This window comes from Pelophylax lessonae, assembly GCF_965119305.1.
Source record: "Pelophylax lessonae genome assembly, chromosome: 4".
Classification (NCBI taxonomy): Eukaryota; Metazoa; Chordata; class Amphibia; order Anura; family Ranidae; genus Pelophylax; species Pelophylax lessonae.
The window spans coordinates 64,652,678-64,664,824 of NC_138771.1; the positions used below are offsets into that span (position 1 = coordinate 64,652,678).

Here is a 12,147-nt window from a genome sequence, read left to right on the forward strand (position 1 = left end):
AAAGGGAAAGATTTTTGTCATTTTTTTTTTATCGCGTAATGGCGGCGATCTGCGATTTTTTTTGCGGTACTGCGACATTGCGGCGGACAGATCGGACCCTTGACTGACATTTGACACTTTTGGGGTTACCAGTGACATTACTGCAGTAATCAGTGCTATATATATATGCACTGTTACTGCAAAAATACACTGGTAGTGAAGGGGTTAACTTTATTTGAGAGGGAGGGGCTGTGTGTGTCCCTAGGGGCGTGCTTTCTACTGTGATTGGCTGTGGCTTGAGCTGTAAGGACACTGATCAATGGATCTACATAGTAGATCCGTGTGATCAGTGTATTTACATAGAGGAGAATGACAGGCAGCTTGTTTACACAAGCTGCCTGACTTTCTCCCTCTCCCCCGCCGATCGCAGAGTGGCCGGCGGACATCGGGTCCGCCGGTCACACGCGCGGGGGGGTTTCGTGACCACGCGGGGGCGCGCGCTCGCTCCCTAGACCCTCACAAGCAAGCGACGTAGCCCTACATCACTTTGCCTGTGAGGGGCTGACCGCCGACGTAGATAGTCGTGCGGCGGTCGGCAAGTGGTTAAGAAAAAAAAAAAAAAAAGTAAAAGAACCACACTCACATATACACACACACACTGAGGATGCATGTACAGTATATAAAACAGCTAGTCTAGTGCATGCATTATTGGATACCCTATGCATGCTAGAGGTAGGAGAATCATCTAAAAGGTTAACCTCTAAATTTATGAGCTGTAAGTTTTTAATGTGTCACACATTTCCAATTTTAGTATTGTAGTTTTGACCTTTTTATTTCACTTTTGCCCACCCAGCTGAAAACAATTCCAGAGAGAACATCAATTTCTATCAATTACAGTGATAAAGTCACATTAAACTTCACTTTTAGAGTAGAAACATTCTAAAACCGCACATTCCATGTTCATGGGGTACTGGGAACCCCAAATAGGAGAAATCAAATATTGTTAGTGTTTGGGGACATGACTTACCTCTGCCTTAGAGAGTTAGGGCTCTTTCACACGGTCTGCCTCCGTAGGTGGATCCGTGCTGCTCAGCGGGGATCGATCCGCGATCCCCGCTGAGCCGGCGGATGACAGCTCCGTCTCCGCTTGCAGTGCGGAGAGGGAGGTGTCACAGCCCCCGCTGCTCTCTATGGGGAATCGGATGAGAGCGGACCGCCTGTCTGCTCTCATCCGATCCCCAGGACGGATGGAAAATAGGGTTTCCATCCGTCCAGATTTCACGGACAGGATCGGATTCGGATGGCAGCGGGTGTCAGCGGACATGTCTCCTCTGATATAGAAACATAGAATGTGTCGGCAGATAAGAACCATTTGGCCCATCTAGTCTGCCCAATATATCTGAATCCTATGAATAGTCCCTGGCCCTATCTTATATGAAGGATAGCCTTATGCCTATCCCATGCATGCTTAAACTCCTTCACTGTATTTGCAGCTACCACTTCTGCAGGACATCCGCTGCTCCATAGGGCTGAATGGGGCATCCGATCAGATCCACCTAAAAAACGGACAGGCGGATCTGATCGGACCGCCCCTGTGAAAGAGCCCTTAGAGAGTTATTTAACTTTTTTTCTCATGTTAATGGATCATCTATATACAGATTCTGATGTATTTTATATTTTTCCAAATTTAATCATTTAAAGAACACAAACTGATGAACATAGGATACACTGTAGGTAGTTCTAGGGAATCGACCAATATCGTTTTTTCAGGGCGTATAGCGGATATTAGGTGCCGATATTCTGCACATTTAACGTTTTTAAATTTTTACAATGTCCTTGGAATTTTTTTTTTCCTTGATCACTTTTTTTGCTGTCACAAGGAATGTAAACACCCCTTGTGACAGTAATAGGCAGTGACAGGTACTCTTTATGGAGTCTGTAAGTTTGAATCTGATTGTTGGCCATAAGAAAACTTTTAGAAATGACACTTTCTACATTAGGATGTTTGTATGCGAGAAATAAGCAGGAGACGGCAGTGAGTACATTTGGGAATTGCTCTCCTGTATGACAATCAGGTGTTCCCAGATCACCGCTAAAACGGACTGGGATAGACTGGAATTTCAATGGTGCACTACAGCAGTGGTCCTCAACCCTTGCCCTCAGGGCCCACTAACAGGCCAGGTTTGCAAGATAACTGAAATACATCCCAGGTGATATCATTTGCTGCTCAGTGATTGCAGTATTATAGACTGCATCTCCCCAAGGTAATACTTAAAATCTGGCCTGTTAGTGGGCCCTGAGGACCGGAGTTGAGGACCACTGCACTACAGTATCACCTGGAGAAAAACTGCAGTACAGAGAAGGTATACTAGGAGCTCTGTATGTATTCCCGGATTACAATTTTTACTTCGGTACTCTAGTGGCTAATGCTGCTGCCCATCACAGAGACTGGCCACTAGTGAGGTGCCGGAGGGGCCAGGTAAGAGCCAATAACCATGGAATCCGGTCTCTGCAAATCAGAGTGTCCTGCCATTCAGAGATCTCAAGAAAAGTTAAAAGGCAATCTTAACGCCCTCCCCCAATACATAAAATAAATCATGCTATATGCAGCTCTGTGCCCACGTTCATAAACAGCATCAAGCTATTTGTATAATCAATGAGCTTTTACTTAAAGCGTACCTTCACTCTAATGCAAGTCTCATATTGCCCGGCCTCTCCACTCCCACCCACCAACTCAATGAACTTTTCAAGAGATCTTCCTGTGCTGCAAATGCATGTGCAGACAGCTATTGTGGAATGCTTGAAACTTTGCCATGTGTGTGGGTAATCTGTATATACACAGATGTGCCAGAACCTGAAGGCTGAGTAGAGCCCTTGGGCACATCTGCACATGCTCCACAATGGCAAAGCTGGGGGGGGGGGGGGGGGCACAAAACCACTAAAAAAAAAAAAAAGACTGAGGTTTCTCTTGAAGTTTTATTTTGTTCTTCTGGACTTTCACTTGACACTGGTGACACAGCCAGGGCCTCACGGCTGCCCCCTGAGAGGGCTATGTCACCAGCAGTGCTGTATTTTGGCCTAGGCCAACAAGGCCCAGGGCGGCACTTTGCAGGGGGGGCAGCAAAAAAGCCACCCCCCCTCCACCTGAGACTCTATTGGCCACTAGAGCCGCCTCTCTCATTCCCCCTCTCTTGCTCTCACCCCCCCCCTCTCTCTCTCATCCCTTCTCTCACTCTCTCTCATCCCCCCTCTCACTCTCTCTCTCTCATCCCCCCTCTCACTCTCTCTCTCTCATCCCCCCTCTCACTCTCTCTCATCCCCCCTCTCACTCTCACCCCCCCCCCCTCGTGAGATCTCAGGGGTTCATGCTGGGACTTGTAGTCCTTAAATTTTGGAGGGAGCCACATTCGTTAAAAAAGAAGGAGTGGGGCAAATTTACATAGGATGGGGAGGGGGGGTGCCCAATTTTAGTCTTGCCTAGGGCAGCACAAAACCAAAATACACCACTGGTCACCAGTGCCTTCCTGGGAGACCTTGCCTGGTGTCCCTCATGTCGTTCATACAAGATCCGGTGAGATTGGTTATTCTTTAAGAGCATACTGTGGCAGATCTCGTACAGTGTGTGAAATCAGAAGCAGACCTCACCAGTGACATGGCACAGAAGACGGGAGAAGCCAATCGGAATTAATTGCAACCAGAATTAATCTTTCCAATCAGGGGAAGAACAGACCATGGAGACTGTTGATTTTAAAAGGGGTTACTTTACCTTAGTACAAAAAAATGAAAAAGAGATGAGCAAACTCATAACACTCACCAACCCCCCCCCCCTCCCTTCTCGACATTTAGCTCTTTTCATAATTATTTCCCACTGCCCACTAATATAGCAGTCTAGGGATAAACAAAAAAAAAAAAAAAATAAATTGTACTCGTGCCCCTTTTTTTCTTCCAGGATGTTGTCCCAGAACAAAGAGGGCTCAGAGAGATTCTATTGGTCAGCGTGGTCACATGCCAGTGATGACCAATGACCGCTTGCTGTTGCAATGTTTCCAATACCGCTACACTGGCACTATAAAGCTCGCATGGGCAGCACAAGTCAATCGTGGAAGGAGCCAAGTGCAGCGGCGGGGTCCAGGGTGGAGAGGGTGCCTTTAAACCTATCAGTGCACTGTTGTAATCAGTTTTAATAAGGTGGGAGCTTTCCACTTTAATCCCTGATGTATAGAGGGAAGCAGTCACTCCTGCCAGCGCATTCTCCGCCCCCCAGATGTGTGCACACAAAGGGGCGGGGAGGTTTGTGACTGCCCTGATTGAATATGGCCATGTGAGGTCAATGTTATTATCACTGCAAGTAAAGACCAAACCGGAGCTTATCCTCGTGTTTGGAGGAGCTGGAAATACAATTTCAGGCTGGAATCACAGATGTTTTATCCAGATGTGTTCTCCATAGAATTCAACAGAAAATGTATAAAAAACAAACCAAGATACAGCATCAAACCATACAATGTACTAGAAGGGTGATACACGTTTCAGCCTAAGTAGTGTTAATAAGGAATGGGCAAGGAAACTGAAATCATCCCTCAAATTGTAATTTCTACATTTAATTCCAGATTGTGACACAAATGTATCATTCGTTTATCGTTACATGAAAGCGCGGGGTAATTACATAGACAGCTAACAAGACACACCCCTGTGCATTATTGATTACACTGTGATCCCAAGTGCCAATATTAGTAAAAAAAAAATAAAAATAAATCTGTACACTAACCATAAAAAAGGAACCCTGAGACCAGCACATTAATGGCCATACACACTTCTATTTATTATCCGATTAATGTGTGATTGGATGAAACAATTCCATCAGCAAATAACAGAACAACAACCTCCCTTCTGTTCAGTTTAGATTTAGAACAGATTTGATCCCACTGAGACGATCAGCCAGGTTGGAAATGTATTGACTGTGCTTGGATCAACCAGCAGCACCGAGATGCTTTTTTATTTTTTGTATAAATGTGATATTTTAATTGGTCAGATTATTAGATTGTACAGAGAAATCATAAATATGACTGAAAAATATAACTGTCAACCCAAATCCTCTTCCCGGTGTGTAGCATATCAACAGAATGGATTGTCGACTATAGATCAATTATTCCTATCAAGAGAACAATGATTGCAAAAAAAACAAAATAATAATAATAATAATAATATTATATATATATATATATATATATATATATATATATATATATATATATATATATATATAATTATTAAAAGTGTATGGCCACCATTAAAGAAAAAAAATAAAGTAGGTAGAAGTTGTGTTTTTTTGTCTCTGGTGTGTGAGAACCCCGACACCGACCCATACATGAGACCCCCCCAAAGATTATTGTACATGGATAATGAGGACACTGTATGTACAATCTATGGCTCATTCACACTTGTAGCATTGTTTCCTCCCCTCTACAGAGATCACTTTTCAGAGGGAGGATGGGAGATGTGCCATCGCCTGCTTTACCCCTGAGGGCTCAATCATACCGTCACCCGGGTGAGCGGTAAACACAGGAGGTTAGGACGCAGTTTTACCTCTACCTGACCGCCCACCTAGAGGAGGACATGCAGCCGCTCAGCTTTGTACACATAATGTAGCTGCAGAAAACATCACCCCCCCGCCAAGTGAATGGAACCAAAAACTACAACCATGAGTGATGTACGTGGATGTGACAGGATGGTGTGGGGGGTTTCAGGGTGATAATAGACAGTGAGGAGGAGACATTACCTCACAGCCCCCCCCCATCAACCGCAACAGCTGCCACACGTGTGAATGAGCCCTAAGTAGCCGATACCTCACCCCCCCCCCTGCACTCCATGTAGTTATGGTACGGTCCCATTCACTTCAATGTGACATTTGGTGGTGATGGGTCTGGTAAACACAACATGGGACATAATGGGGGCCCCGCACTCCCCTGTAATATACGGGGTGGTAGTGTGGGGGGGTCTCAGGGGGAGATGAGGTGACCGATTCCTCCCAGCCACCTGTCAGAACCCTGAGAAGCCCCTCCCACCTATATTACACTCCATTGTGGCCCCGCCCCATTCACCTACCTGGGCTGTGTCTGGGGTCACAGCCCCCCTCATATCATACAATACACACCCCGCATATCACAGCCACCCCAATATCAAACAATACACCCCCATATCACAGCCCCCCTCATATCATACAATACCCCCCATATCATACAATACAGCCCCCCAAATCATGAAATACAGCCCCCCCAAATCATACAATACAGCCCCCCAAATCATGAAATACACCCCCCATATCATACAATACTGCTCCCCAAATCATACATAAAACCCCCATATCACAGCCTCCCAAATCATAAAATACAGACCCCTTAATATCATACAATACACCCCCCCATTATCACAGCCCCCCCCCATATCATACAATACACCCCCCATTATCACAGCCCCCCCCATATCATACAATACACCCCCCATTATCACAGCCCTCCTCCAATTATCACAGCCCCCCCCCCCATATCATACAATACACCCCCCATTATCACAGCCCCCCATATCATACAATACACCCCCCTCATATCATACAATACACCCCCCCATTATCACAGCCCCCCCCCCATATCATACAATACACCCCCCATTATCACAGCCCCCCCCCCCATATCATACAATACACCCCCCATTATCACAGCCCTCCTCCAATTATCACAGCCCCCCCCCCCCATATCATACAATACACCCCCCATTATCACAGCCCCCCATATCATACAATACACCCCCCTCATATCATACAATACACCCCCCCATTATCACAGCCCCCCCCCCATATCATACAATACACCCCCCATTATCACAGCCCCCCCCCCATATCATACAATACACCCCCCATTATCACAGCCCTCCTCCAATTATCACAGCCCCCCCCCCATATCATACAATACACCCCCCATTATCACAGCCCCCCATATCATACAATACACCCCCCTCATATCATACAATACACCCCCCCATTATCACAGCCCCCCCCCCATATCATACAATACACCCCCCATTATCACAGCCCCCCCCCCATATCATACAATACACCCCCCATTATCACAGCCCTCCTCCAATTATCACAGCCCCCCCCCCATATCATACAATACACCCCCCATTATCACAGCCCCCCATATCATACAATACACCCCCCTCATATCATACAATACACCCCCCATTATCACAGCCCCCCATATCATACAATACACCCCCCATTATCACAGCCCCCCCCCCATATCATACAATACACCCCCCATTATCACAGCCCCCCCCCATATCATACAATACACCCCCCATTATCACAGCCCTCCTCCAATTATCACAGCCCCCCCCCCCCATATCATACAATACACCCCCCATTATCACAGCCCCCCCCCCCATATCATACAATACACCCCCATTATCACAGCCCCCCATATCATACAATACACCCCCCCCATTATCACAGCCCCCCATATCATACAATACACCCCCCATTATCACAGCCCCCCATATCATACAATACACCCCCCTCATATCATACAATACACCCCCCCATTATCACAGCCCCCCCCCCATATCATACAATACACCCCCCATTATCACAGCCCCCCCCCCCATATCATACAATACACCCCCCATTATCACAGCCCTCCTCCAATTATCACAGCCCCCCCCCCCATATCATACAATACACCCCCCATTATCACAGCCCCCCATATCATACAATACACCCCCCTCATATCATACAATACACCCCCCATTATCACAGCCCCCCATATCATACAATACACCCCCCATTATCACAGCCCCCCCCCCATATCATACAATACACCCCCCATTATCACAGCCCCCCCCCATATCATACAATACACCCCCCATTATCACAGCCCTCCTCCAATTATCACAGCCCCCCCCCCCCATATCATACAATACACCCCCCATTATCACAGCCCCCCCCCATATCATACAATACACCCCCATTATCACAGCCCCCCATATCATACAATACACCCCCCATTATCACAGCCCCCCCCCCATATCATACAATACACCCCCATTATCACAGCCCCCCCCCCATATCATACAATACACCCCCCATTATCACAGCCCTCCTCCAATTATCACAGCCCCCCCCCCCATATCATACAATACACCCCCCATTATCACAGCCCCCCCCATATCATACAATACACCCCCCCATTATCACAGCCCCCCCCCATATCATACAATACACCCCCCATTATCACAGCCCCCCCCATATCATACAATACACCCCCCCATTATCACAGCCCCCCCATATAATACACCCCCTATTATCATACAATACAGCCCCCCCATAACATCACACAGTAAATCCCCCTCCATGTATGAAGAGAAGAGAGTGAGGAGCCCGGATGGGGGGTGTACAGTGTGATGGATGGGGGCGGGGAACACACGGTCTCACCTGGCTGGCTTTGTGGAACTGTTTCCTCAGCCCGGCCACCGACATGCTGTCCTCGGTGTGTGATGGGGGAGGGGAGCCCGGTGTCCAGCGATCCGTTTCTGACAGAAAGCTGAGGAGCGGGAGACGTCTCGAGACGAACAAGCCCCGCCCCCGGGTGTGATTGGCGGACCCGAAAGCCCCGCCTCTGTGTACAATCACGGCAATCTCGGTGTACTGCCGATTATTTCAACTTGCCGAATAATTCAACCCCAGACGTCACAGTACATCGGCTCCAGGTCTACGAGCAGTGATCAGCTGGAGGGGCGGAGCTGATCTTAAGGAGGAGCTTACACTAGTTAACCCCATAAGTGCGGGGCAGCATTAGTGGCACAGGAGATGTGATTTCCATGGGAGTATCTCAAACGAAATAGTCTGTACCGGGGTTGGGGGTGTCAGTCTGGGGTAGGTGGGGGTGTCAGTTGTTGGGGATCAGTCACGGGTAGATGGGGGGTGACAGTTTGGGGTAGGGGCGTCAGTCTGGGAAGATGGTGGTGGGGGAGGGCTCAGTCTGGGGTAGATGGGGGCAGTCTGGGCTAGATGGGGGGATGGGTGTGTCAGTCAGTATGGGGTAGAAGGGGGTGGGGGGCCAGTCTGGGGAAGGTGGAGGTGGAGGGGGTCAGTCTGATGTAGATTGGGGGGGTGTCAATCTAGGGTAGATGGGGCTGTCAGTATGAGGGAAGGTGGGGGGGTTAGTCTAGGGTAAATGGAGGTGGGGGATCAGTCTGGGGTGTCAGACATAGGAGGAGTAAGTCTGGTGTAGATGGGGGTGGGGTTATCAGTCTGGGGTAGGGAGGGGAGGTCAGTCTGGGGTAGATAGGGGAGAGGTCAGTCTGGGGTGTCAGTAGTTGGGGGTCAGTCTGGGATGGGTGGCGGTTTCAGGATAGGGTATATGGGGGGTGGCAGTCTGGGGAAGATGGAGGTGGGGGGGGGGTTAGTTTGGGGGTGTTAGTCTGGGGCTGTCAGTCAGTATGGGGTAGATGGGGTGGGGGGGTCAGTCTGGGATGGAAGGAGGTGGGGGGGGGTCACGGTGGGGTAGATGGGTGTGTCAATCTAGGGTAGATGGGGCAGATGGGGGTGGGGGGTCAGTCTGATGTAGATGGAGGGTGGGGGTGTCAATCTAGGGTAGATGGGGGTGGGGGGCCAGTCTGATGTAGATGGGTGGGGGGTGTCAATCTAGTGTGGATGGGGCTGTCAGTATGAGGGAAGGTGGGGGGGGGGGTAGTCTGGGGTGGGGAGGTCAGTCTAGGGTAGATAGGGGAGGTCAGTCTGGGGTGTAAGTAGTTAGGGGTAGATGAAGGTGGGGAGGTCAGTCTAGGGTAGATGAGGGTGAGAGGGTCAGTCTGGAGTATATGAAGGTGGGGGTGTCAGTAGTTGGGGGTAGATGGAGGTGGGGAGGTCAGTAGTTGGGGGTAGATGGAGGTGGGGAGGTCAGTAGTTGGGGGTAGATGGAGGTGGGGAGGTCAGTAGTTGGGGGTAGATGGAGGTGGGGGTGTCAGTAGTTGGGGGTAGATGGAGGTGGGGAGGTCAGTAGTTGGGGGTAGATGGAGGTGGGGGTGTCAGTAGTTGGGGGTAGATGGAGGTGGGGGTGTCAGTAGTTGGGGGTAGATGGAGGTGGGGGTGTCAGTAGTTGGGGGTAGATGGAGGTGGGGGTGTCAGTAGTTGGGGGTAGATGGAGGTGGGGGTGTCAGTAGTTGGGGGTAGATGGAGGTGGGGTTGTCAGTAGTTGGGGGTAGATGGAGGTGGGGAGGTCAGTAGTTGGGGGTAGATGGAGGTGGGGAGGTCAGTCTAGGGTACATGGGAGTGAGAGGGTCAGTCTGGAGTATATGGAGGTGGGGGTGTCAGTAGTTGGGGGTAGATGGAGGTGGGGGTGTCAGTAGTTGGGGGTAGATGGAGGTGGGGAGGTCAGTAGTTGGGGGTAGATGGAGGTGGGGAGGTCAGTAGTTGGGGGTAGATGGAGGTGGGGGTGTCAGTAGTTGGGGGTAGATGGAGGTGGGGAGGTCAGTAGTTGGGGGTAGATGGAGGTGGGGAGGTCAGTAGTTGGGGGTAGATGGAGGTGGGGGTGTCAGTAGTTGGGGGTAGATGGAGGTGGGGAGGTCAGTAGTTGGGGGTAGATGGAGGTGGGGAGGTCAGTAGTTGGGGGTAGATGGAGGTGGGGGTGTCAGTAGTTGGGGGTAGATGGAGGTGGGGGTGTCAGTAGTTGGGGGTAGATGGGGAGGTCAGTAGTTGGGGGTAGATGGAGGTGGGGAGGTCAGTAGTTGGGGGTAGATGGAGGTGGGGGTGTCAGTAGTTGGGGGTAGATGGAGGTGGGGAGGTCAGTCTAGGATACATGGGAGTGAGAGGGTCAGTCTGGAGTATATGGAGGTGGGGAGGTCAGCCTGGGGTAGATGAGGTGTGAGCTATAATTCTGGGGTAGGGGGTGTTCATCTAGGGTATATGGGGGTGGGGTGTCAGTGGCATGGGGAGGGGTGTTAGTAGTTGCCATGTACATAAATAAGGGGATAACATATACAACACGTATGAGGTGTGAGGGAGGAGAGAATAAATGTAACAGCCCGTACAAGTGAGATGAGATTTCAGTGGCCATTATACTTGTATATATGTATAATAGTAATGTGTGATTGTACAACGCTATGATATATGTCAGAGGCACAGACACTGACCGGCAAATTTAATAGGTACACCTGTTCAATTGCTTAGTAACACAAATTGCTAATCAGCCAATCATACGGCAGCAACTCAATGCATTTAGGCATCTATACATGGTAAAGTTCAAACTGAGCGTCAGAAAGGGGATTTGAGTGACTTTGAACATGGCATGGTTTTTGGTGCCAGATGGACTGGTCTGAGTTTTTCAAAAACGGATGATCTACTGGTATTTTCACGCACAACCATCTCGCGGGTTTACATAGAATGGTCTGAAAAAGAGAAAATATCCAGTGAGCGGCAGTGGTGTGGAAGAAAATGCCTTGTTGATGTCAGAGGAAAATGTTCGAGATGATAGAAAGGCAACAGTAAATCAAATAGCCACTCGTTACAACCAAGGTAGGCAGATGACCATCTCTGAACACACAAAACATCGACCCTTGAAGCAGATGGGCTATAGCAGCAGAAGACCACACCGGGTGCCACTCCTGTCAGCTAAGAACAGGAAACTGAGGCTACATTTCGCACAGGCTCACCAAAATAGGACAATAGAAGAGTGGAAAAAAAAAAAAACGGTCTGAAGTCTCGATTTCAGCTGTGACATGGTAGGGTCAGAATTTGGCGTTAACAGTATTATTTTCCAATACTTTTCCTTTCTATTTTTTTAGTTCATTGGCAACTTTATTTAAAGATTTTCATATTTTTGTATCAATCTAATGAATTTCTAATATATTTATCTATTGGGAAGATTAGCACTTTCACCACTAGATGTCAGTGCTAGATACTATCATTACATAGTAAAACCTAGGTTAAAGCAGAGTTCCAGTCCCCCCAAACACTTTTACACAAGTACAGAGGCGTCTTTTTTTTTTTTGTTTTTTTAATCGTATACATTAACATTTAGAACATTTCCTGATGATGCCTCTATAGGCGAAATTCAGAGATAGCATGGAAGGGACCAGGGATGACTGGAGGAGTTCAGGTGGGTTCTGAACCTTCAG

At 48.6% G+C, this 12,147-nt stretch overlaps 1 protein-coding gene across 1 annotated transcript in view; it reads right to left on the reverse strand.

The window, feature by feature from the left end:
* Positions 1–8,541, reverse strand: part of LOC309554094 (endophilin-A3-like) — a 190,702-nt gene extending 182,161 nt beyond the window's left edge. Inside the window, exon 1 of the mRNA XM_082255635.1 lies at positions 8,465–8,541. Within this exon, the coding sequence (XP_082111761.1) occupies positions 8,465–8,509 (45 nt within the window). The 5' untranslated portion in view covers positions 8,510–8,541. The remainder of the gene's footprint in view (positions 1–8,464) is intronic.
* Positions 8,542–12,147: the final 3,606 nt, after the last annotated feature.